The sequence below is a fragment of the Anolis sagrei genome, chromosome 8 (assembly GCF_037176765.1).
Source record: "Anolis sagrei isolate rAnoSag1 chromosome 8, rAnoSag1.mat, whole genome shotgun sequence".
NCBI lineage: Eukaryota > Metazoa > Chordata > Lepidosauria > Squamata > Dactyloidae > Anolis > Anolis sagrei.
The window spans coordinates 30,006,294-30,033,774 of record NC_090028.1 but is presented as its reverse complement, the minus strand read 5'-3'; the positions used below and the strand labels follow the sequence as shown (position 1 = coordinate 30,033,774).

General features: G+C 42.4%; 1 protein-coding gene across 1 annotated transcript in view; it reads left to right on the top strand.

Moving 5' to 3' along the window:
- The window catches only part of RHPN2 (rhophilin Rho GTPase binding protein 2), a 66,197-nt gene extending 38,716 nt beyond the window's left edge, over positions 1-27,481 (top strand). Inside the window, exons 5-15 of the mRNA XM_060788072.2 lie at positions 2,387-2,464; positions 4,687-4,811; positions 5,854-6,020; positions 11,466-11,653; positions 12,074-12,230; positions 14,395-14,514; positions 16,045-16,239; positions 17,835-17,911; positions 20,027-20,173; positions 21,846-22,001; positions 24,094-27,481. Coding sequence (XP_060644055.2) covers positions 2,387-2,464; positions 4,687-4,811; positions 5,854-6,020; positions 11,466-11,653; positions 12,074-12,230; positions 14,395-14,514; positions 16,045-16,239; positions 17,835-17,911; positions 20,027-20,173; positions 21,846-22,001; positions 24,094-24,351 — 1,668 coding nt within the window. The 3' untranslated portion in view covers positions 24,352-27,481. The remainder of the gene's footprint in view (positions 1-2,386; positions 2,465-4,686; positions 4,812-5,853; positions 6,021-11,465; positions 11,654-12,073; positions 12,231-14,394; positions 14,515-16,044; positions 16,240-17,834; positions 17,912-20,026; positions 20,174-21,845; positions 22,002-24,093) is intronic.

Genomic DNA, 27,481 nt, shown 5'->3' with positions numbered 1-27,481 from the left:
CAGCAGAAGGGACTTAAAAAGCACCAAAAAGCTAAATGACGAAACACTACATGACAATACAGAAAAAAGGGAAGAAAGAGGGAGGGAAGGGGAGAGAAAAAAGAAAGAAGAGAAAGAAGGAGGGAAAGAAAGAAGGAAAGGGAGAAGGGAGGAAAGAGGTAGAGAAGGAAGAAAGGTGAGAAAGAGGGAGGGAAAGAAAAAGGGGGAAGGAAGGAAAGTTAGAGCAGGAAGGAAGGAGAGAGAAAAAGGGAAAGAAGGAAGGAAAGAGGGAGCAAAGGAAGGGGGAAGGAAAGAAGGAAAGAGAGAAGGAAGGAAAGAGATAGAAAAGGAAGAAGGGAAGGAAAGACAGGAAGGAAGGAAAGAGGGAGGGAAGGAAGGAATGAGGGAACGAAGGAGAGAAAGAAGGAAGGTTGGCCACAGCAAAGCGTGGAGGGTACAGCTAGTTCTAATTATTTTTACCAGAAATGTATACTTTGGGCTAATATGCCCCTGGTGGCGCAGCAGGTTAAACCGCTGAGCTGCTGAACTTGCTGACCGAAAGATTGGCGGTTCGAATCCAGGCAGTGGGGTGAGCTCCCACTGTTAGCCCCAGCTTTTGCCAACCATGTAGTTCGAAAACATGTAAATGTGAGTAGATCAATAGGTACAGTTTCTGCGGGAAGGTAACGGCTAATCAGGATCTCATTCTTTCTCTTTCTAAATGAGTTTTGTCTCATGGTTGGCTTTTGCTAATTCCTCCTTCCCCAAATCCACATCAGACATATTCCTGTGTATTTAAACAGATCTGTCGGCAAGGAGGCAAGTTTTGCCAGAAGGGAAGTAAATGTCAGGATTGAGCAATAGTACTTCTTGGAGAATGTATGTAACCTGACCAACAAAGTGTCCAAGAACTCAAAGCGTGTTTTGTCCTCTTTTAACCCTCCCATTTAGACAGAATTAGTCAGAACTGTAGGGTTTTGCTGGAGGTAAAGCAGATGGTGTGGATTCTCAAGCTCTAAAGAGCAAATTCTGAGCTTTATCATGGTTCAAGTCTCCTTATGCGTATGTGCCTTCAAGTCTCCTGTCACTTTACAGTGACCCCATGCATTCTATAAGGTTTTCTTAAGTAAGGAATACTCAGTGGAGGTTTAGCCAGGTTTGCCTCTGAAATATAGGCGGTTACATCACTGTGTGTTGGTGTGAGGTCTACAATCCAAGTACCACGTCTCCATTTTAGGAAATGTTCGTAAATTCTGATTAAAAACAAACAAACCAAAACAAAATTCTTACACATTTCTAGGGATGAGTTCATACAATGGACTCATCATACATACAATGGAACAATTCCATACAATGGAATTGTTGGGAATTTGGGATTGATGCTGATTAAAAAAAACCCAAAAACAAATCAAAGCTCAAATGAACTGAAACTAAAAGTCCATCCTTCTTGTCGTTGCTAACTATATATTTACTCTGGACTAGAAGGCAACTTACAAATTAAAATCACTGTAATATAGTTTTAAAAATGCAAAGACTCGGCATTAAAATAGAATAAAACTATAAACAACATTAAAATAATTCAAAAACAGTGGTTCTCAACCTTTGTAATGCCTCAACCCTTTAATACAGTTCCTCATGTGGTGACCCCCAACCATAACATTATTTTTGTTGCTACTTCGTAATTGTAACTTTGCTCCTGTTATGAATCGAAATGTAAATATCTGACATGCAGGATATATTTTCATTCACTGGATCAATTTGGCGCAAATACCCAATATGCCCAAATTTGAATACTGGTAGGGTTGGGCATGTTGATTTTGTCATTTGGGAGTTGTAGTTGGTGGGATTTATAGTTCACCTACAACCAAAGAGCATTTTAAACTCCACCAACCATGGAATTGAACCAAAGTTTGCATACAGAACTCCCATGACCAACAGAAAATACTGGAAGGGTTTGGTGGGAGTAGACCTTGAGTTTTGGAATTGTTGTTCATTTACATCCAAAGAGCACTGTGGACTCAAACAATGACGGATCTGGACAAAATTTGGCATGAATACTCCATATGCCCAAATGTGAACACTGGTGGAGTTTAGGGAAAATAGATCTTGAAATTTGGGAGTTGTAATTGCTGGGATTTATAGTTCACCTACAATCAAAGAGCATTCTGAACTCCCCCAACGATAGAATTGGGATAACTTCCCACTGATGGGTCTTTGGTGACCTCTGTGACACCCCCTCATGACCCCCCCCCCAAGTTTCCCAACCCCCAGATTGAGAAATACTGGTCTAAATATATATGTGATTTCAAGGGATAGGAAGGCCTTTCAGTTCCTGTTGGTAGCTTCTCAGATTATCTTCAAAAGCTCTTTTGAACTCATCAGGGCACATTCTTATTTTGTTTTTCAGGACTTTATTCTGGAACATTACAGCGAAGATGGTTCTGAATATGAAAATGAAATTGCCGATCTCATGGATTTAAGACAAGTAAATTCTGTTTATTAGGGGAATACTATATTGGGCTTTGCTAACTCTCGTCCTGTTCCCCAGGGCTGCAAATGACATTGGTTCAACTTGGAACAAAGTCTCAGCCCATTTACCTTACCAGATTGTTTATGAGGATAACATTAACATGCATATCCCTCATACATTTCTTGAGATCTTGAGAGAAGGGTGGGATACAAATGGAGTTGATAAGCAGGTTCATCTTGTAATACAAATTTGCTTCATATCACTACAAGGTTTATATCTAGTCCTGTTCTAATGTTTGTATGTTTGTATATTTTGAAATGTATGCTAACGCTTTTTTGGCTTATCTTTACCAGAGCAATGGCTGGGACTTTTAATATTGTTTAAACTGTGTTGTCGAAGACTCTCAGGGTCAGAATCGCTAGGCTGCTGTGAGTTTTCTGGGCTGTCTGGCCATGTTTCAGAAGCATTCTCTCCTGACATTTCGCCCACATCTGTGGCAGGCATCCATAGATGTTGAGGGATCTGTTGGAAAGAAGCAAGTGAGGTGTATATATCTATAGAATTATGTCCAGGATGGGGGAAAGAACTCTGGTCTGCTTGCGGCAAGTGTGAATGTTGCAGTAGGCCATCTTGATTTAATGGTCTTACAGCTTCAAAGCCTGGCTGCTTCCTGCCTGGGGGATCCTTTGTTGGGAGGTGTTAGCTGGCCCTGATTTATTCTTGTGAAATCCACAAATGTGAATGTTGCAGTAGGCATTCTTGATTAACATTTAAATTGCCTTCCAGCTTCAAAGTCTAGCTGCTTGCTGCTTGGGGGAATCTTTTTTTGGGAGGTGTAAGCTGGCCCTATCACAGAATCATTGAGTTGGAAGACATCTTGTGGGCCGTCCAGTCCAACCCCATTCTGCCAAGAAGCAGGAAAATCGCATTCAAACCCCCCCCCCCCTGACAGATGGCCATCCAGCCTCTGCTTCAAGGCCTCCAAAGAAGAAGCCTCCACCACACTCTGGGGCAGAGAGTTCCACTGCTGAACAGCTCTCACAGTCAGGAAATTCTTCCTAAAATTGAGGTGGAATCTCCTTCCCTGTAGTTTGAAGCCATTGTTCTGTGTCCTATCCCTGATTGATTCTTATCTGGAATTCTCCTGCTTTTTGAGTGTTGCTTTTTATTTACTGTCCTGATTTTAGAGTTTTTAAAGTCCTGATATGTAGGAACCACCAAGCGCAGCAGCACTCCCTAGACACAAATCAAGGAACATGAAAAGCACTTCAGACTAACTCAAACAGAGAGGTCAGACATACCAACCTGGACACAGCATATTATCTGAGAACATTGAAATGCTGGACCACTCTCACAACCACCATGTCAGACTACACAGAGAAGCCATTGAAATCCACAAGCATGTGGACAATTTCAACAGAAAGGAGGAAACAATGAAAATGAACAAAATCTGGCCTCCTGTATTAAAAACTCTAAAATCGGGACAGTGAATAAAGAGCAACACCCAAAAAGCAGGGGAATTCCAGACATGAAACTATCAGGGCCAGCTAACACCTCCCAACAAAGGATTCCCCTCAGGCAGCAATCAGCCAGGCTTTGAAGTTGTAAGGCCATTACATGCTAATCAAGGTGGCCAATTGCAGCATTCACACTTGCCTCCAACAGACAAGAGTTCTTTCTCCCAATGTAAACCTCACTTGCCTAGTTTCCAACAGACCTCACAATCTTTGAGGATGCCTGCCATAGATGGGGGAGAGAATGGGTAGATGTAGGTTTTTCGGGCTGTATGGCCATGTTCTAGAAGTATTCTCTCCTGATGTTTCACCTGTATCTATGGCAGGCTTCCTCAGAGGTTGTGAGGGGGAGAGAATACATCTGGAACATGGCCAATATATGCTTTGGACTGGGTTATCTGATTCTACACTGCAGTATAACCCAATTCAAATCAGAAAATGTGGGTTTTATGCAGCTGTGTGGAAGGGGCCTTAGTATGACTTATTTAATGTTACCCATTAATGTTACCTTCTGTTATTCTTGGGCTGTTAATTCCCTTTACTTTGCATTTACTTTTGAGTGCATAGGAGCTATTTTATGCTTGACAAAATAATCTCAGTCTTAAGAAAGCCTGTTCCATAATTTTCCATTTCTCTTTTGAAAACACTGCATCTCTTGTAATACCCATTGAGATAGATCCGTATCATTATATTGTGACTCATGTATGCTTTGTGTATTCTAAGGCTTGCCGTACGCCCAGCAGAGATGAATCTGGAGTTGAAATGTTGATAAGCTACTTTGTTCAGCTCGGCTTTATAGAAACTCGGTTTTTTTCGCCCAGCAGAAACCTGGGGATTTTATTTACCTGGTAAGAGCATTTTCCCCATTTAAAAAATAACAATAAAATAGAACATTGTTGATCTAACACAGTGTTTCCCAACCTTTGGTCCTCCAGGTATTTTGGACTTCAATTCCTAGGAATCCCGGCCAGTTTACTAGCTGTTAGAAATTGTGTGTTGTAGTTCAGCCCATGGTCGTGGCTGATATCGATGTAAATGGGGAAGCGTCCTGAGCTGCCCTTCAAGAACAGCCTTAATACAATGTTGAAAGTAAAAGAAGAATGCTTTACTTCAGCAAACACAAAGGATAAGCAAATGCAGTTGAAAAGTCTTAATGCAGACACAAATTAAAGCCTCTTACAAAGTCCCAAAAGAAACAGCAATCTTCTATCAGACAACGGACAATGATCATTAAGTTCTTAGCAGCAGACACAAAGCAGGTTCAATTGGAGTGGTAACATCAGCATCAGAGTCCTTGTCACCAGCGAAAGCTGACTGCTCCTGCTTCTGATTTATAGCCCTGAATTCCCATGCAGGAGGTGCTAGGGTATCTCCCAATTAGCTCAACGTTTCTAGCAGCTATTCTAGCTGACTGCTCTGTCTCCTTTCATCTCTCTAGAGATGTGGGCACTTTCAAACCCTCATCCTCTGATTCTTCTTCTCCCTCCAATTCCTGAGCACTTCCCTGCTCCCCTTCCTCTTCCGAAGATGAGGAATCCCTAACAGGAAGTGGATCATGGGAACTCTGGGCCTGCGAGCCAATATGAGATTTTAAGTCCTGGAATTGATCAGTCTGTGTCTCCAGGAGTTAGTGAAGGTCACATTCCAGAAAGGTGTCGAATGTTGGAGAGTGGTCTCTGGTCAAAGTGGTCCCTGGTCAAAAAAAGGTTGGGAACAACTGGTGTAGATCTAGCAACACAAATTCTCAAAGCAGTAGTTGCATTACTAATGAGGGATTTGTGTCATGTTTTCTCTCTCGTATTAGAAGCAACCCATCGCAGTGTGTTTTCCCATATGTGTCTTGTGTGCTTTTCATTAATTTCTGGATTTTTTTTTCCTTTTGTCCAAAAGGTATGACTGCTTCACGGGCGTCCCTGTCTGTCAGAACAATTTGTTGCTTGAAAAGGCTAGTGTTTTGTTTAATATTGGCGCGCTCTACACACAGATTGGTACGAGGTGCAACCGGCAGACAGCGGCTGGGCTGCAAAAGGCCATCGATGCATTTCAGAAAGCTGCAGGTAAGAATGAACTGTGGGTTATTGCGAGCAACATAACTTATTTCCTCTTGTTTATTGTATTGTTGAAGGCTTTTCACAGCCGGAATCACTCAGGTTTTGATTGGTTGCGGACTGTACGGCTGGGTTCTAGCAGCGTTAGCAAGCTAAACATCAGGAGAAAGTGCTGCTAGAACCCAACCATGCAGCCCGCAACCCACACAACACCCTCTTGTTTCTCTTGCTTGCCTTACCTCTATAAAGGGCAATATGAATACCATGGTTAATGAGTGATAGTCTAAAGGAAGCCTAAGTTACTTTAGCCCCTTATTAACCAGTTGTCGATCTTCACAATTGTGGTCTTGACCTTTGTGTTACCAATCTCGCTGCAAGGCAACTTTAATAATATGTCATCTATTAGTATATTAATTTCTTTGCAGTGGAGGTTCCATAACATTCACATCTTAACCCTCCTCAGTTTAAATGCAGCAGTAATATCCCATTGTTGTCATTCTGGGTATTTCTTCTTTGTATTATTAAATGTTCAGATATTTTCTTCCAGAAACAAACTTAATCATCTCCACAGTAATAATAATAATAATAATAATAATAATAATAATAATACGTGGAAGGCAGTCAAGAACCAACATTGATGGAAGTCAATAGTAGGAAACTGCTTAAAGTCCAAAAGATAAAGAGTGAATACCGTAAAAATGCGATGGAGATTAGAAGAGAAAACTGGCAAAAGAAGGTTCTCCCTGGACAGTTCCTGGGAAAAATTGAGAGCAAAATAAGGAAAAAACATGGATGTGGCTTACAAATGGAACTTTGAAGAAGGAGACGGAGGACATGGTTCTTGCAACCCAAACACAAGCCATTAGAAGCAATAACATCAAAGCCAGAATTGAAAAGTTGACGACAGATTCCTAATGTAGACTCTGCAAGGAAGCAGATGAAATAATAGATCATATCCTCAGCTGCTGCAAGAAGATCATGCAAACAGACTATAAGCAGAGGCATAACACCGTTTGTTCTGTCGCGCGCTGGGCCTGTAAAGAATTTCCTTTAGAACGTGCAACCTTTGCCCAGCGGGAAGCCAGGGGCCCAAAGAGAAGTTCTCAGAGGTTTTCCACCACAAATGATCTTTAGATGGCTTGTGAAGTATAACAAAGTCCTTTACTAATGAACAATCAAACAGAAACTTTTCTTGTCTTCAATAAAGTTAACCAAATGCTTCCAGGCTTTTATGCAACTGGTGGCTTCCTAAACTTGCCCACGAAGGACAGGCAACTGTCTTCAATAACTTCTTCTTTACTTTAAAGGAAAATCGCCTTTTTAACTTCTCCCAGGCTGACTGTAATCTAACCCTTACTGATGTGGGCTCCGCTACCGGGTTGAACTGCGTCTCGAAGCACCGAGTGGACCTACCAGTAAAGGCTTAGATATTCTCCAGCTGGAGATCTTTGGTCTTCCAAACTGTTACCCTCCGAAATTCTTCAAAGCTTTAGGGCTCTTTCCCTGGAAATCTTTAGAATCCTTGGAGGCTCTTAAGATGGTTCTCCCCCAGAAAGTCTTAAGGGTTGAAGCTTTTGTACAGGGGAAGCTTGCACATGTCCTGTACATTAGCTTTCCTTGCTGAGACTAACTAAAAATGGCTCCCTTCCCTTTCCAATTGCCCTGAGCAAGGGACGGAACCAAAAGTTAACGATGATGGACAGGTGACTTGCCCTACAACTGCAACCAAAGGAAGCCACCTATCTGCAGAGTCCCTGAAACCTTGGACTGCAAACAAACATTTAATACAAAGCAAATAAAGCTGGAGCTTCTGGTACAGCCGTACCAGCACACCGTTGCTCAGATACTACCACAAATACCATCTGCCTGTGAAAAAAACTGGTTGGATCAAATGCCTGAAAAAAATTACACAAAATGAACATGTCAAGCTACCCTGGGACTTCCGAATTCAGACTGACAGAGTTTTGGAGCACAATACTCCTGACCTCACGATCGTGGGAAAAAACAAAGTATGGATCGTCGATGTTGCAATCCCAGGGACAGCAGGATTGATAAGAAGCAACTGCAAAAGCTGACACGATATGAGGATTTAAAGATCAAACTTCAAAGACTCTGGCACAAGCCAGTCATGGTGGTCCCACTGGTGATCGGCACATGGGTGCAGTGCCTAAAGACCTTGGCCTGCCCTTAAAAACATCGACACTGACAAAATTGCCATCTGTCAGCTGCAAAAGGCCACCCTACTATTGGCATTATTGGCCGATACATCACACTGTCCTAGATGTGTCCGAAGTGTGACCAAATACAAAAGCCAGTATAGTGATCTTGTTTGCTGTGTACTAATTCGGGGCAGCTCACAGAATATTCAAAGTGTAACATGCAAAATACAACAAGTGCAAAACAAAGCATAAACAACAAACAGTCAACGTAACATCACAATTTCCCAGTACCCCATAGTTAAAAACAATAAAACACAGTGAATGCAGCAGGTAAAAACAGCAGTATTCGATCTCAGAATTGTAAAATCCTTGATAGAAAATCTAAAGGTCTTCATTTGTATTATTGGAGAACCTAAACATGGTCAAAGGCTTGTCAAAAAAGGCATATCTTTCATTGTTTTTGGAAGGTTTTTAGGGTGGGGGCTAGCCTGATTTCCGTCGGGAGGGCATTCCAAAGTTGGGGGGCCACCCCTGAGAAGGCCCTCTCTCTCGTCACCACCACTTGAGACGGAGGTGGGACCAAGAGAAGTGCCACCCCGGCAGATCTTAAAGCCTGTTACGGTTAGTAAAAGGAGATGCAGTCTCCAAGATAAGTTGGACCTGAAGCGTATTATTATAATTATAATTATAATTATAATTATAATTATTATTATTATTGCCATGATTTTCAACTATAAACACGATCTGGTATTTAAGAGACAAAAGTCATGAGATAAGTACATACAGAGAAAAGCAAACAGAATTGAGGGTTTCTTTGTTTGCTTTTGTGGACTTTGGGAGTGATATACAAAGCGATGGGAAAAACCTTTGCCTTAAGAACCTTCAGAAAGGGGCGCAAGGCACCTGGGTAATTTTGGGAGTGATATGTATATGAAGCTGTTCAGAAATGGAAGATTTGATAGAGTTTTATCTAAAATTCCGGGCTCTCTGAGAAACAGATTGTTGTCTTTGCCTTTAATGCTAGTTATATCCCCGTCTCCCCCCCCCCCCCTGCTCCCAGAAAAAAATCTTGTTAATGAGAGTAGACCTTTTAATAGGATCCCAAGACCCTCTCCCTCCAAAGGAAATGCAATGCAAAAGCAGCAAGTGCATTTTGTACCAAATATTACTGATGCATTTGGAGAGGCATCAAGAAGTCCGTAAAATGCAACAAAGCCTTTATTGAGCAATTAAAACTTGCTGGCAAACTTGACCAACCAGTTGCGGAGATGAGGTTTCAGTCCCAGAAAGCCTTACTTAGTGCTTGTGCGGCAGCCAATATTTGTTTTTCATTTTCCAAAGGGATAGTTTTGTATGGATGTTATCTTGGCTCTGTTGACATTACTTCTTCGGTCTCGTAACCCAGCAGTGGCTGAACCTCAGGCTTCCCTACAGGTGGTTTTCCGAATCCGTGTGCGGAGCAACCTAGGTGCTTTTCCTCATTGCATTCTCTACTTACCTTTCTCCTTGATTTTCCTCTCCATATAATCCTTTGTGAAAGACTCCAGTATAATTATTGGGATTCAACCCCACACTGCTCAAGTCTCGAGTCCTCAATGAGGAACAGTTTAGTTAGTTTAGTACAGACTAAGGGTTCCCCTGTGTCTTCTGAATGACAGTTGGGAATATATCTCTCTTCTCTCTTTCTGCTCTCATTCTGATTAGTTGTTTGAAATGGATACTTTTCTATTGCAAGCTTTTTTATTGACTTCTGCCTTCTTATACTTTAGTCTGGAGAGTATGTGCTGTGTTCTTTGAGAACTCTCTCTGTGTGTCAGGAGAGATGCAGTGATTGAGTTTTCCCTCTCTTGAAACCTTAGAAGAGATGGGTGTTAGAGTAGCTCAGACCCAGTTCTTGGTTATTAGAAATGCCGTTGCAGTATTTCTTATTATTGTAAAGAAACCTTTTGTGATTTTTTGCCTCCTACTTTACTTACGTACTTACTTACTGTATTTATATACTGCCTTTCTCAGCCCAAAGGTGACTCAAGGCAGTTTACAGTCGACACAATTCAATGCCCCCAACAACATAAAATGTAATTAAAAACATTTAACATATAATATAAAACCAATAAAAACTTAAATCCTCAGTGTCTCCTTACTAAAATCGTTTTCCAGTCGCATTGTCCAGTCATTCCGTGGATCTATATTTGCCAGTTACACTGCATTTGCAAATACTTTCTCAAAAACCCATATCTGGTTTACTCACAAACTTCATGTATTCAGCATACAAGTACATTGCTTATCAGTTGAAATTTTAAACAGTAAATTCTCTAAGGCATTCTCTTCTAGTCTTTTCTCTGTCTTATGCCCAATGCATACTCTCAATGCAAACTGAACACAACCTGAACACAGCTGGCTATACAATACACTGACTCTAAAATGGAGTCTCAGTCTGAATAGTCCCAGATCTGATCACATGGTCTGCAGTCCCTCCCACAACCTCAAGCAACATAGAGTTAAGGAAAAACTGCATACCAGTACACACTGATACAATATAATAAACAATCTGAATTATATAGATCTATATAAATAAAAATGTAATGTTCGTTTGCAGGATTAACATAACTCAAAAACCACTGGGCAAATTGACATCAAATTTGGACACAATATATCTTTAAGGCCAACGAGTGACCATCACTCATAAAAACACTGAAAAACACAGCAGAAGAGACTGTAAAAGCCAAAATTTAAAAAATACATTACAGTGCATGGACAAAACCACATTTATTTTATTTTATGGTATTTATATCCCGTCTCTTCTCTACCCCCGAAAGGGGACTCAGGATGGCAGCAATTTGATGCCATTACATATGCACCATTAAATACAATAACTGTTAAAACAAACCATTAAACCATTAAAATACATAAAATACATAAGGCATTAATTACCAATAAATCCGTATTCTCATGTAAATCGCCTTTCCAGTCCATTTCAACCAAAGTGCTGATTTATGTCTGCGGAACAAAAGCCTGGTCTCACAACCACAATTTTACTTTCTTCCTGAAAGCCAGGAGGGATGGGGTCGATCGTATCTCATTTGGAAGCATGTTCTACAGGCGGGGGGCCACATACATGAGCTCTGAATTCTTTGCAGCCACACCACACAGCACTTCACGCTTTGCTCACTAATGAGCTAATGCTCAACTTTTTTGTATCCTGTTTGTTTTTGGATGCTCTGCTGTTTATTTTAGTTTTCCCTAACAATAATAAGTCTTCCGCTTCTTTCCTCCTTTTCTGCCAACCCCCTTTCAGGTGTCCTAAATTATCTCAAAGAGACGTTCACTCACACACCGAGTTATGACATGAGTCCCGCCATGCTAAGCGTACTGACCAAAATGATGCTCGCTCAGGCACAGGAGTGCGTTTTCGAACAGATTTGCCTTCCGGGAATACGGAATGAGTTCTTCACCCTGGTGAAAATGGCCCAGGAAGCTTCCAAGGTAAGCTACAAATTTGGACCGTTCCGGTGTTTTGGACTACAACTCCCACAATTCCTAACAGCCTTCTGGATGTTAGGAATTGTGGGAATTGCAGCCCAAAACACCTGGAGGGGCCAAATTGGCCCGGCCAGCTCTATATTTAATCAAAATGCAAAGATAATAAGCTTCCGTAACTCTACGCTCGCACGGAATCAAAGACGTGGTGGGAGAACAAGTGGTCTTTCCTGCAAGAGTCAGATTATTATGAAAGTAAAGATCCAAAAGTCTGTTCTTGACTGACTTGCAGGCTTCCACATTTGTAAGCATTTAGAGTGCTTCCAAAGATAGGCCAATGGCGTCCTCTCTTCAACACTTTACGAATGACTAAGATCTTAATGACTGAGTGATGACTCATTGTTGCCTCTTGTGCTTTGTTTCTAGGTTGGAGAGACCTACTTGCTCGTCAATATAGCAATGAATCAAGCACCCGTCAAGGAAAATATCCCTTACTCTTGGTCCAAACTGGTTCAAGTCAAATCAGATCACTTCGGAGCTTTAGCGCATTATTTTGTTGCAACTATTTTGGGTGACCACCAGCGTAAGTATGAACGTTGACTTCTTTGTTTACCTTACCCAGGGGAAGGCAACCCGTGCCCTGTCTCAGCTATTATTGCAACCCAGATGTTGACTATGCAGTGCCACATTACCACACTAACTAGAAGGGTGGACCTTGTAGTAAAAAAGAAGTGAATACCTAGAAGCGATTAGGAAGTGAATAGATTATTATTATTATTTAAAACATTTCTATCCCATCCTTCTCAACCCCCGGGGCTGGGGGACTCAGAGCGGCTAACACAAGTAGCAATTCGATGCCACAATATCAATAAACAAGGGTATAAAACCATAAATACATAAAAGATTCAAAACAGTAAAATTAATTATATAATCACATAACACATAGCCGTTTCCAATTATCATAACAGTCGTATGGTCCAGTTCCATGTTCGAAGTGCTGCTGCGCCTGCTAGCTGAAAGCCTGGTTCCAAAACCACGATTTTAGTTTTTTCCTAAAGGAAATACGGGAGGACACCGATCTAATCTCACTGGGGAGCAAATTCCACAAGCGGGGGGTCACCACCGAGAAGGCCCTGTTTGAGATTGAGGTGGTGGGATCTCCTTCCTTGGACGTCTTGAGGCAGATGCTGAATGGGCATCTTCTAGGACTTCTTTAGTTGATAGTGTGTTGACTCAATAGCTCTTGTTGGTCCCTTCAAATGCCAGAATTCTGTGATATATAACAACAACAACAACAACAGCAACATGCTATTATGGTCCATAGACCCATCAGTAAAACCAAGTCATTATAAATTATCCCATCTCAGGAGAAGTCCGTTGTACAAGATACAGCGGTTTCAAGTAATAACCCTATCAGAGGTTAGTTGCTTTCTCAGCCTTGTTACCACTGTGAGGAATTTTGCCACTATGAGCAAGTCACCCTGTGGCACTTAGTTTCTAAAAGATATCTAACAATCCTCTGCAGGGGATGGCAGGTCGTGCAGGACATGATTGGATACAAAAGTGATGCAGCAGCAAAAAAAAGCCAATGAGATTTTGGCCTGCATCAGTAGGAGCATAGTGTCCAGATCCAGGGAAGTCATGCTGCCCCTCTATTCCGCCTTGGTTAGACCACACGTGGAATATTGTGTCCAATTCTGGGCACCACAATTGAAGAGAGATATTGACAAGCTGGAATGTGTCCAGAGGAGGGTGACTAAAATGATCAAGGGTCTGGAGAACAAGCCCTATGAGGAGCGGCTTAAAGAGCTGGGCATGTTTAGCCCGAAGAAGAGAAGGCTGAGAGGAGACATGATAGCCATGTATAAGTATGTGAGCGGAAGTCATGGGGAGCAAGCTTGTTTTCTGCTTCCCTGGAGACTAGGATGTGGAACAATGGCTTCAAACTACAAGAGAGGAGATTCCATCCGAACATTAGGAAGAACTTCCTGACTGTGAGAGCTGTTCAGCAGTGGAACTCTCTGCCCCGGAGTGTGGTGGAGGCTCCTTCTTTGGAAGCTTTTAAACAGAGGCTGGATGGCCATCTGTCGAGGGTGCTTTGAATGTAATTTTCCTACTTCTTGGCAGGGGGTTGGACTGGATGGCCCATGAGGTCTCTTCCAACTCTATGATTCTATGAAAGTTGGCTACATTGCACTGTGTCATAGCGGCACTGCAATAAAATGTGTACTATTGTTTCTATTTCATTTCTTCTACAGGGGCATAGTCTTTGGGAGTAAGGAATTGCAGACAGTCTGCCTCTTAGCAGCTCTGAGGGAAATACATTTGATATTAGTACTATAAATACCACCCCTACTATAATAGAGAGTTTAGTTTAAGCATGTTAGATAGCTCTTCTAAAATTCTGTCTAAAACCCAGAGCGGATTCCCTGTCATCTTCAGCTGTTTGGACAGTACTTAAAAATAATGAACAAAGCAATGAAATCTGCCTGATTTCCATTACTATTCATTCACTTATTACAGTTTTACTAGCGAATATGTGCAGGAGATTTAAAGCAATCTCAATGCACACACACTGGCTTGCAATGTGAAATATGAACCTAACACAGATAGTAATCCTTTGAAAAAACTGGTTTTGGAAGACGGAGAGCAGCAATTCAGGCCTTAAGGCATGCGATCCAGACAGGAAATGAAAGTCAACAGGCACTTATCCTCCCTTGCATATATGTTTATTTTCTCCGCGGCAGTGAATCAAAATGATGACGAAGACCAGCAGGAAAAGGCCTTCTCCCAGCTGTACGACCACATGCCAGAAGGGCTGGCTCCCCTGGCCATTCTGAAAGACAGAGTCCAGCGCAAACAACTGGGTAAGAACACGGTCCTCAGACCCGGAGCCAAGCCACACTTTCTCTCTCTCTCTGATTGAGAACAAAGGGGATTAACCCACAGGGCTTTGGGCGGTTTAAGCTTCAGCGCCCATCATCCTTGACCACGGCACATGTTGGATGGATGACATATACAGAATGGGTTAAAAAGGGTGAAGCCAATACAGTTGTCATATAGAAATTAAGAAAGTTGTGTGCATAGTTAAAGATAGCAGTCTCGGGAATATATGTGGACTAAGGAATGGGGAAAATAGAAGGTAAAAGGAAGAGGGGCCGACCAAGGGCAAGATGGATGGATGGGATCCTTAAAGTGACGGGATTGACCTTAAAGGAGCTGGGGGTGGTGACGGCCGACAGGGAGCTCTGGCGTGGGCTGGTCCATGAGGTCACGAAGAGACAGAGACGTCTGAACGAATGAACAACAACAACAAGGAATAGGTATGGGAGCCCCCGGTATAGTATGGTATACCGGTATGGTATGGGTATGGTATGGTAAGGTATGGGAGCCCCCTGTGGCGCAGTGGGTTAAACTACTGAGCTGCTAAGCTTGTTGACCGAAAGGTCGCAGGTTCGAATCCGGGGAGCGATGTGAGCTTCCGCTGTCAGACCCAGCTTCTGCCAACCTAACAGTTTGAAAACATGCCAATGTGGGTAGATCAATAAGTACCACTTCTGTGGGAAGGTGACGACACTCCATGCAGTCATGGCCACATGACCTTGAAGGTGTCTATGGACAACGCCAGCTCTTTGGCTTAGAAATGTATATGAGCACCACACCCCAGAGTCGGACACGAATGGACTTAATATCAGAGAGAAACCTTTACCTTTACCTAAGGAATGGGTAATGGATGGATGGGCAACATGGGTGAGTGGTGTTTTAGTTCAGCCTGTGATTGTGTCTGATGTCAATGAGGATTATGGTTTTCCTGGGCCTGAGTTGTCAAGTCCTGGCCTTTTTGAAAGGCCCAAGGTTTTGTCATGAACAGAGTGCCTCTTCTGTAGATTCTCAAGGTCAGATTCCTGAAAGGGGCCCTTGGCAGCCTTTCTTTGATGAACTGTCTTCTGAGGATGATGTGTCAGGAGCAAAAATTAATGAGATTGAAGATAGAAGACAAGACTTTTGTAAACTAAGAGAAAGTTCCGAAGCTCACTGAAGGTTGGCCCAGCTATTAGAAAAGATAGAAAAGAAATCATTATCTGGTTGTAAAGACAAACTGAATGTTTTCCTTTTGTTTCATGAAGCAGAAAAAGCTTTATATGAGAGAAGGAAAAGATTTTAGAGAATGAAACTAAGTTTGTGTACACCAGTCATGGGCCAACTTCTACCCTCTCTCCTGGAATTTAGGATTCCACTTTCTACAATTCCTAATGGCTGGTAGGAATTGTGGGAGTTGGAGTCCAAAACACCTGGAGGGAGGACCGAAGTTAGCCCATACCTGCATTAAGGTATTTAGGGGCTCCCCATTTCGAACCGCAGTCCTGTTTATGGCCCTCCTCTTTGCTCTTCTTTAGGGAAATCCCATTTGAAGAGGGCCATCGTCCACCATGAGGAAGCCTTAAGGGTTTGCAGCGTGTGCAGAAAGCTCCGGAATATCGAGGTCCTCCAGGAAATCCTGTCGGTTGCACACAAGCGATCCCTCCTTAAATATTCACAGCAAGAACTGGAAGATGACTTCTTGAGTTTGGCGTCAGCTTCCGATATCCTTCGTAAGTACATTTCATCTTGGCCTGCCCTGGTGTTCTAAGCCAGTCTCCTGATGGATATTGAAATTCATATACGGTTGAGGCAAGAAATGTGCAAACTATCGTAGTCAAAGCTGTTGACTTCTTTGTAAGTCAGCATGTTGTTTGCTTAGCGGAGATCTACATTGAAACAAGGGGCATTCATTAAATATTTCCCCTGACCCACTTCCTGTGGACTGAGAGCAATGAAACTTGGCATGGTTATGAGTCCTTCTCTCCATCAATACCACCTAGGGACACACACTTCTCCCATCTTTTTAAGCAACTGTAAACACCTCACTTGTAGAAGTTGACACGTTGCTCCAAAAGCCACATTGTGACTTCAGAAATCAGAGTCTCATCATCTGAAGAATGTTTGCCCTTCAAAAATAACTTAATTCTTGGAAAGAGGTGGACGTCTGATGGTGCGAAGTCGGGTGAATAAGAGGGATGCGGGAGAATGTCAAAGCCACAGGAGAGCAGTCTTCTTCCATTTGGGCAGCAGGTGAGTTGTGGACTGGTGCATTGCCTTGCAGAAGGTGGACACCTTTGGGGAGCATGCCACATGGACTCTTGGTCTCCTCCTCCTCCTGCAATTTCTGCAGCAATTTCTGCAGCAATGAAGCCTTGACTGCCCCAGTGATCATGGCAGCCTTTCCTAGGAAATCCATCAATCCTTCTCTGTGCTGGTCTCACAATATTATGAGCATGACCTTGCCTGCCAAGAGTTGGGCACATGCCTTCTTTGGAGGTGGTGAGTCAGGATGCTTCCATTGCATTGACTGGACTTGAGTCTCAGGATCAGAGTGATGGACCCAGCTTTCATTCTGTGTGATCAGCCTGTTGAAAAAGTCCTCCTGGTTTCCATGGCACATCTTTGTCAAGAGAGTCTGAGAGCATTTGACTCATTCCTGCTTCTGGAAAGGTATGAGCAGTCAGAGGACCCAGTGAGTGGATACCTTATGGATGTGACAATGGTTTTGGATTATTTTTTCCAAGGACCCCACTCTAGTCTTGACATTTTGGACTAGGTGGTGAATGGTGACTTCCACTTGCTGAATGGTGTGTTCATAAATAGCAGAATGGGGTCGCCCTGAATTAGAGCTGTTTGCACCGAAGTCTGACCACATTTAAATTAATGATGCCAGTTCTTGACTCCATCATATGATAGGGAATCATCACCACAAATCTCTATCATCTAATTGAACGTGTCCGGCCTTCAAGTCAAGGAACTTGAGGACTGCTCCGTATTCCACTGGGTCCATTCTCAAACTTCACACCACTTCAGCACCTGTAAAATCAAGACCGCTCTCAGTTCTGAGTTGTAAATTGGCACATAACCTATAGAGACTTATATCATTACACATGTGCAATTTCAGCATCCTGTGATGAATTGAAGTGGGTCAGGGGAAATTTTGAATGAATGCCCTTTGTAGTTTCCTTCAATATATTTCCTTGAACGTATCCTACCCTGCAATTGTTGTGGAGATGAAATGGGGAGAGAATGATGCATATATGTTAAACTCTTAGGAGGAGCATGAGAATTAAAAACAAATCATTGTGTTTGCTTTTCTTCATAGCTAAGACAGACCATAAAGTAGAAGCTGTCGCTCCCCAGTTCTCCAAGGTGAAAGTGAAAGACTTCTTCGAAAAACTGGTATGTATGCAACTATATATAGGTTTCACGTTAGCTTGTGTGTACCATTGCTGCTGGTGAGCGTGAATGCTTTCTCATATTTAAAATTGCAGACAATATTAGATTGCTAATTGGAAAGTAAACCTGAGCTTCATTTGCAAGTCTAATTGCTGAAGCATGTGTCTGTGAGTAAACGCCCTCATGAGAGGGAAAACATGCCTTGACCTAGTCTGACACTCACAAGTTACAAACAGGGGAGGTTCTGTAGGTTTGTTCTTAAGTTGAATATGTTTGTAAGTTGAAAGAAAGCCACTGAAAAAGCCCCTTTCATGTCATTACCAAACAAGGAGAGATTTATAGAAAGCATATGTATTTTATCGTTTACTCTTTCAGTCACTTCTTACTCTTTGTGATCTATGTATATGAATATACATGTATGTGACATGTAAGAGACCTATATATGTGCATATACATGTATGTGACCTATGTATGTGTATATATACATGTGTGTATATATACTGTATATACTTGAGTATAAGCCTAGTTTTTCATGTATTACTTTACTGTTTTTAAATTATTATTATTATTATTACATTTATCATTTTACTCTATTATTATTACATTTATTATATCACTTTATTATTGTTATTATTACATTTGTTATTTTACTCTATATGTTATTGTTATTATTACATTTATTATTTTGCTCTATTATTACAGTTACAGTACATTTCCATTATTTTACTCAATAAACCACATTTATTATTTTACTCTCTTTATTATTATTGAATAGATTAGTAAGCACATTCACATTGAAGAAAGTTAGAATAATGGTTTAATCAGAGTTGGGCAGTCTTATCTTACTCAACTGCCGAGTATGCCTGCCCTGTTTGGCATAGGTCTGCCCATGCAAAGCAGGTGAACATAGCATTGAATGAAACATGCAGAATAATCACAGGATGTCTTAAACCTACACCTGTTGATAAACTCTACAAGCTAGCTGGCATTGCGATGGGAAGTTGCTGCTAAATGTGAGAGAAATAAGGTTGAACACTGTGAAAGCCACCCACTACATGGCTACCAGCCTCTTCCCAGTAGACTCAAATCAAGGAAAAGCTTCATGAGAACTATGACTCCTCTTGGCATCCCTCCAGCAACAGCATGGGTATCCCTCTGGGCAGCTCAACCAGGATATCCCAACTGGATCCCCCCCCCCCCCAAGGGTCTTCCTCCAGGGGCAAACCAAGAATGGGCAACTTGGAAGTCCCTGAACAGACTCAGAAGTGGAGTGGGCAGATCAAAAGACAACCTGGCAAAATGGCACTCCCTAAAAGAATCCCACACCTTATGTGACTGTGGAGCAGAACAGATATTTATATGCTTGTCCACTATGCCCTGCCTCATGCACAAAGCAAGAATTGTTAGAGGCTACAGACAATGCCATTGCTGTTGCCCGTTTTTGATCAAAAGATATTTAGCTGCCTGCGCACCTTCTCTTTTTATCAATTTTATATTAATTTATGCAATGCTTTTGATACGAAATAAATAAATCTTAAATTACGGTTTTATGTAAATATTCAAAAACATTTAACCACTGATGCCTCAATTAATTTAATGATATTGGTATCTATTTTTATTTTGAAATTTATCAGTATTTTCTGCATTTCCCACCCTCGGCTTATACTTGAGTCAATCTGTTTTCCCAGTTTTTTTGTGGTAAAATTAGGTGCCTCGGCTTATATTCAGGTTGGCTTATACTCAAGTATATATGGTGTGTGTGTATGTATATGTATGTGTGTGTGTGTGTGTGTGTGTATGTATGTATGTATGTATGTATGTATATATATGTGTGTGTGTATGTATGTATGTATGTATATGTGTGTGTGTGTGTGTGTGTATTCTATGGTGGTTAATCATCACACATATCTCAATTATGGTTAAAAGAATGGAATGTGTTGCATCCGAGTTAAGGCTAAGCAGAATGGCACGTACATCAATTACGTGACTATCAAATTAAAAGGATATTTCTAGATAAGGAAGGAGAGGTTCCTTGTGAGTGAAAACATGTTTATGATGTGACTTAAGATGTGTAGATCACAGTGAAGCCGGTTTAACGCGCTGTTCTGTGCATCTCAGGGTCCGCTCGCGGTGTTTTCAGCCAAGCAAAGGTGGACGGCTCCTCGCTCCGTTCGCTTCCGATGTGAAGCTGGGAATCTGGGATTTACCCTGAAAGGCGGGCCTCCCGTCCACATTTACTGCCTGGATCCAGCTTGTCCCGCAGCGGTAAGAAATCTCATCTAAATTGCTTCATTTTGCTTTCAAGCTTAGCTTTTTTTTCCTGCCGTGACCTTCCCCTTTTTGTGTTTCTCTCCAAAGGGTAAAATGAATATTTCAGTGTTAAATATTAACAAAAGTCGTTTGCCAACATAGGATAGAAAAAAATATATATTTAAAGTAAACCTGTCGTGAATGCAGCACACTACAGATCCTGCTGTTGGTTTAAGAGGGGTTTTTGTCCAGTGCTTATAACTTAGTATTCCTGGTTGTAAATTTAGCTGTGAACTGTGACCCTCCGTCACAAAACACACTGTAATCATTGCTTGCATTTCTCCAAGCTTTTTGAAATGGTATAATTTAAGGGCAGTGCATAGCACAGTGTGTTCCGTGAAAGCCTGTTGGGTTGTTTATATTTTGCAAGCGATGCAAGTGCTGCGGGAAAGCTCATCTTCTAACCACTCAATGGAACACAGTTCCCAGCTTTTGTGGATTTTTTTTCTGTTCAGATTATCTTCTGAAGCATGGATTGGAATTGAGCCACCGAGCCATGCATGCCTCCCACCTTCTTGTACGCTAATTGTGATTTCTTATAATAGAATCCAGAGTTGGGGGCTATTTTTATTAAGACAGTGGGTTGAATTATTCAGAACTCTTCAAGCAGGTGGTACAAAAATCGACAGAAAAGGAAGAAACAACAAGTCGCTTTGAGTTTCCTTGTGGAGAGAGAAAGCGGGGTAGAAATAAAACATAATAATAATAATAATAATAATAATAATAATAATAATAATAATGGCACACTAGGTGCAGTGCCTAAAGACCTTGGACTGCACTTAAAAACAATCCCAGGTGACAGCAGAATTGACAAGAAGCAACTAGAAAAGCTGACACTATATGAGGATTTAAAGATCGAACTGCTAAGACTGGCACAAGCCGGTCAAGGTGGTCTCAGTGGTGATCAGTGCACTGGGTGCAGTGCCTAAAGACCTTGGCGTGCACTTAAAAACAATCCCAGGTGACAGCATTATTGACGAAAAGCAACTAGAAAAGCTGACACGATATGAAGATTTAAAGATTGAATTGCTTAGACTCTGGCACAAGCCAGTCAAGGTGGTCCCAGTGGTGATCAGCACACTGGGTGCAGTGCCTAAAGACCTTGGCTTGCACTTAAAAACAAAATCGCCATCTGTCAGCTGCAAAAGGCCACCCTACTGGGATCTGGACACATTATTTGCCAAAACATCACACAGTCTTAGAAACTTGGGAAGTGTCCAACATGTGATCTTGTTTGCTGTGTACTAATCTTGTTGTGTATTACATAATAATAATAATAATAATAATAATAATAATAATCCTCATCCTAAATCTGAGGATTTAAAGATCGAACTGCAAAGACTCTGGCACAAGCCAGTAAAGTGGTCCCAGTAGTGATTGGCACACTGGGTGCAGTGCCTAAAGACCTTGGTCTGCACTTAAAAACAATCGGCGCTGACAAAATTACCATCTGTCAGCTGCAAAAGTCCACACTACATGGATCTGCACGCATTATTCGGAGATTCTGGTTTTCCAAAAGGTTATGATATCAAAGGCCATCCTTTTCCAAAAGGAAAAACATGCAGAAACTATAATAGAGGAAGAACATTTCATTTTCTGACCCTAAGATGTACCCAATCATTTAAAGTTGGCAGGCCTGAAAGAAGGGGACTGCCTTGTTGCCGTTGAAGGTGCAGACTGCAAATGGCTGGGCGTCAGTGAGGTCTTGGAAAAGCTGCGCAACTTGGGAGACCAGGAGATGGAGATCCAGGTGATCAGCTGCCAAGATACTGCTGCTTCCCTGGTAAGTAAAATGGGACGGTACGTCACTGAAAATCTCGATCATAATAACAATTGCTTAGGCTCCCATCTTAATAAATGTAAGGCTGTTTTAAGTCATAACCCCATGTTGGAATAAATAAGACTTACTTCCAAGTACACAAAGTAACTTTGTATTGCTATGAATTGTCCGGGTTGTATGGCCATTTTCCAGAAGCATTCGTTCCTGATGTTTCGCCCACATCTATGGCAAGCATCATCAAAGGTTGTGAGATTTGTGGGAAACTAGGCAAGTGGGGTTTATATTCCTGTGGAATGATGTTCAGGGTGGGAGAAAGAACTCTTGTCTGTTGGAGGCAAGTGTGAATGTTGCAATTGGCCAGCTTGATTTGCATTAAATAGCCTGGCAGCTTCAAAGCCTGGCTGCAAAGTAACTTTGCTTTTTCATTAATAAAATTCTTTTTGAGATATTCAATCAATAAGGTGTACATGTTTAGGCGAGGGAGAGCATGTGAAGCTGGAGGGAGGCTTGCGCCAGAAAGTCCCTTCAAGGCATGGGGGCTCTGTGTGGGAAGCTTGATCCAATTCTATTGTTGGTGTGGTTCAGAATGCTCTTTGATTGTAGGTGAACTATAAATCCCAGCAACTACAACTCCCAAATGTCAAGGTCTATTTTCCCCAAACTCCACCAGCGTTCACATTTGGGCATATGGAGTATTTGTGCCAAGTTTGGTCTAGATCAGGCATCCTCAAGCTGTGGCTCTTCAGCTGTTTGGACCTCCAACTCCCAGAAGCCCTAATGAGCTTGTTCAATTGTCAGGAATACTGGGAGTTGAAGGCCCAAACAGCTGGAGGGCCACAGCTTGAGGGTGCCTGGTCTAGATCCTTGATTGTATGAGTCCACAGTGCTCTGGATGTGGGTGAACTACAACTCGAAAATTTAAGGTCATTGCCCAACAAACTCTTTTAGTGTTTTCTGTTGGTTATGATAGTCCTGTGTGTCAAGTTTGGTTCAATTCCATCATTGGTGGAGTCCAGGATGCTCTTTGATTGTAGGTGAACTATAAATCCCAGCAACTACAACTCCCAAATGACAAAATCATTTTTTTGAGTGATGGTCACTGCTTGGGTTAGCAGGTGTCTTGTGACCATATTTGGTGGCAATTAGTCCAGCAGTTTTTGAGTTATGCTGTCACTCAAAACGAACAGAGCATTTATATAGATGACAGACACATTATTATTATTATTATTATTATTATTATTATTATTATTATACACTGCTTTCTTTCTCTCGAAGGAGACTCAAAGCAGCTATGTATCTATTATTAGTATTAGAATGCATTATTATTATTATTATTATTATTATTATTATTGTGCCAAATTTGGTCCAGTGAATGGAAATACATCCTGCATATCAGATAGGTCACCACAACATGAGGGACTGTATTAAGGGATCTCATCATTAGGAAGATTGAGAAATACTGGTGTAGGGCTTTGTAGGTAATAACCTGCACTTTGAATTGGGACCAGAAACTTGTCGGCAGCCGACTTTTGCACTAATTGCAGTTTCCTAGCCGACTTAAGGCAGGCCCACGTAAATCTGTTTTAACAAAACGCATCAAAGTGAACTTTTCTCCAAATTCTGAACTTGTAAGCAGAATGTGAGGAGGGAGCAACGATGTGGCAGATCTGCAGCAGAGATGGATACTGCAACTTTTTTTCAGATTGGAAATAAGGGAATCATTTCAGGCTTTTTTCCCCTCCATATTAATTATATTACTGCACAAGTTGACGCTAGTGATTTTTCTCAGGAGATTGTGTTCTGTGCAGAGAGGCCTCTCTGAGAAACACAGAGTACTAGACAAAGCATTGCAAAGTTGTTCCATTATGAGCCTTCATCAAACCCTAATAATAAGTGAAATTCTTGGAGTTCGGTGCTCCAGATTGGCCTGTGTCCAATCTGAGAACATCATAATTACGGCCGAAGAATGGCGCAGTCTGTCTCAGAACAGGATTCACACACTGTGTGTCCTTTTGTTGTCTTCCAAATATTGTTGACCCGTCATGGATGACTGATTTAATTTCTCTCTCTCTCCCTCCCCCCCTTTCCTCTACAGCACAACAAAAGCGCAACGTATTCCGTGGGCATGCAGAAAACATACTCTCTGATCTGCTTGGCCATGGACGAAGATAAGAACGACAAGGCCAAGAAAGCAACCCCAAAGCTGTCCTTTTTGAGCTGGGGGATGAAGAATAATCGGCAAAAAGCCGCCAGCACGCTCTGCCTTCCTTCCGTCGTGACGGGAAGCTCTCCGGCGAAGAAGAAGCTCACCTCTCCCTTCACGCTTCTGAGTACAGACAGCTCGTTGTATTAGAACTGGAAAAGGAGGCTTCCTTTCATCTGGAAATGATGGCTGAATGTGTGCCATGAACGCGTCATTGAATTCTTGTCAATCTGGAATGGCTGTGGTTCCATAAGCCAGTTCCAATCTGGCCTGTGCCTTTTCTCCTTAAGTCTTACGCTGTGTCTCCTGAATAAGCAAGGCATTCTAATCGGGACTGATCTCATTTGCTACCAAACACCTCGGAAGCATCTGTTTGTGTTTTCTCATGGCTCCTATCTGACCTGCTGCAAAGATGATGAAGGATTGTGTGTCATTGTGCCATGGTCAAGTCGTAATTTTAAAGTGGACTGAGCATCCCCTGGATCCTTGCAGAAATGGGGGAATCAGAGACTGTGATGACACAGCTTTTGAGGATAATTCACTTCTTGGTTACATTGGAAATGGTTACACTGAAGGACACAAAGTTAGAAGAGATCAGTCAGTACTAGAGATGGGAAGGTCTAGGGCAAGCATGGGCAAACTAAGGCCCGCGGGCCGAACGCAGCCCCCTGGACACTTACCTCAGGCCCTCCTCATTTTCCCTCTCCTCTTGGCATAAGGACACAGTGTCCCACCGCATCCTTATGCAGAAAGGATGGGGGAGGAAGGCACATAGCAACTGAGAGGCCTCTGGTGTGCTCTCAGCCATCGCATGTCTCGCCCTCCTCCTGGCATAAGGATGGTACGAGCGGCCCTGTCTTTATGCTAAGAGGATAGCCCAAGGAAGACACATAGCAGTTGAGAGTATTCCAAAGAGCTCTCGGATTTCACCTGCCTTGTCCTCCTCATGCTTAGAGGTCAGCCCGAAGATTGGGGGGGAGAACAGGGAAGGAGGATTGGGGCCTAAGGATGGAGCAAGCAGCCTCATTCTCATGCCAGGAGGACAACCCGAGGATAACTCAGGCCCTGTTCTGCCTCCTTCTGGCCCCACCCTCTCAGGCTCCCTCCTTCCTGGGTCCATCCTACCCAATGCATGCCTGGCCATCCTACCTCCCTCCCAGCCCGGCCCTCTCAGTTGGGCCCACAATGCACCCCAAGGCAAAAAAATGTTTGTGCATGTCTGGCCTAGAGACAAAAAAAATGGAAAAATGGGGGAGGGGGGTTCCTTATGCCGGTATAGACTGTTGGGAATTGTGGGAGTTTCATCTCAAACATCTGGAGAGCTGAATTTTGCCCATGCCTGTGATAAACAATGTTATTAGTCCAGATATTTCAGGATTAAGCTTTGCCTTGTTTACATTCTTCCATCTGCATCTGTGAAGCCAAATCAATTTAAGCAGCTCCCCAGATTGGAGGAGAAAGGATAGAGAAATGATACAATAACCAAATTGAAGTACAGTAGAGTCTCGCTTATCCGACCTTCGCTTATCCGACATTCCGTCTTATCCGACGCCCTATTCCTCCAGCATTTCCCTTCCAATTCAAGGAGCACTCACCAACTCTCTCTCCATTCCCAGTAAGTGAAAAAGGCATGACAAGGAGGAGGAGGAGGAGGAGGAGGAGGGAGGAAAGGGAAAAAAGGCAGGACCGGAAGTGGAAGCATCTTTCCTCCTTCCCTCTGTTATTTCCACGCTCCTCTTCTGCATCCGGGCACTTCCTGCTGGGCCACTCTAGCTCTGAGGCATTGCCTTAACCCTTTGAGTCCCTGTTAATATTCTAGGTGTCTAGCTCCGCGTTGTACCGGTAACAGTAGGAGACTCCGTATTATCCGACATTTCGTTTATCCGACGTTCTGCTGGTCCATTTAAATGAGACTCTACTGTACCCGAAAATGAAGCCTACTTGTTTCTGCTGCTTCAGGAACCAAAACACTAAGAATTGCCTGAGAGTGGCATCACCTGCCTTGTAAAGGAATGGACTCCTCTTCCTTGAAGAGAAGTGAGATGGACATCTTCAGCTGTGCGAGGCAACGGGTTGGATTGGACGACTCTGGCTGTTTTTTTCCCTATGATGATTCCGTGAAACCGAGACTGCATTTCAAAGTTGAAAATGCCATGCGTTGTCACAGTCAGAATAAGGGAGAGGATGGGTTGTTGTAGGTTTTTCGGACTATATGGCCATGTTCTAGAAGCATTCTCTCCTGACGTTTTGCCTGCATCTATGGCAAGGTTGACCTCACAACCTCTGAGGATGCTTGCCATAGATGGAGGAGAAAGGTCAGGAGAGAATGCTTCTAGAACGTGGCCATATAGCCCGAAAAACCTACAACAACCCAGTGATTCCAGCCATGAAAGCCTTCAACAATAGACAGAACAAGTCCTTTTAGCCCAGATCAAACTCCCAATGCCTGCCAAGTATCATTGTAAATATACCTATAATTTAGTAGCAGTTTAAAGGACTGCTGTCATCTGAGGTTTTGTGTAGCATTGCCGAACCCAGCGCCTTGTTCCAAGTAGCCTACAATGGAACTAACTATGCCTTAAGAGATGTTTAGAAGCAATCACCCATTTAGGAACCCGTCCAACTGGTAATGTATTTTTCTGGACATTTGTTGCTGCTGTTTTCTCTCTCTCTCTCTCTCTCTCTCTCTCTCTCTCTCTCTCTCTCAAGCTGATGCTTGCTAACACAGTAGTGTTAGTCTAAAAGTATTGTCTACAGGGTAGATCTCACAATGTCTTAATTGTCACAATGTTTTGAATAGGTGAAATCCCTGCTCTGATTTGAACTCACGGCGATGGGAAGGGGACCGGTCTCCCCAATAGGAAATTTTAGATGATGCTTTTCAGGGGAAAGGTTGGGGTTTTTATTTGTCCAAAAGCCTGGTGTATCAAACTTTGTATGAACTCACCTATCTTTTTTTAAAGGGTTTTGTGTTTATACATGTTAGGTGTAAATACATACATGTTAAAAGTCTTATTTAAGAATGGGTCCTACAGATCCCTTTTGGATCCCTTTGATTGTATTGCAAGCAGGATGAAGCAGGGCAGCCTCTCTCGCCTGTTGATGCTTGTTAAGAATGGAGATGCAGACCAGTTTGTTTCTTCTCTATCCTTCTGTGAAAGGAAAAGAAATCATAAATAGCGGCTGCTCTTGATCTCTTGTTGTTGTTGTTGTGCAATATCTGAATTGATGCTCAGAACTGATCTTAGCACATAATAAAACAAATGTAGCAAGTCACAAA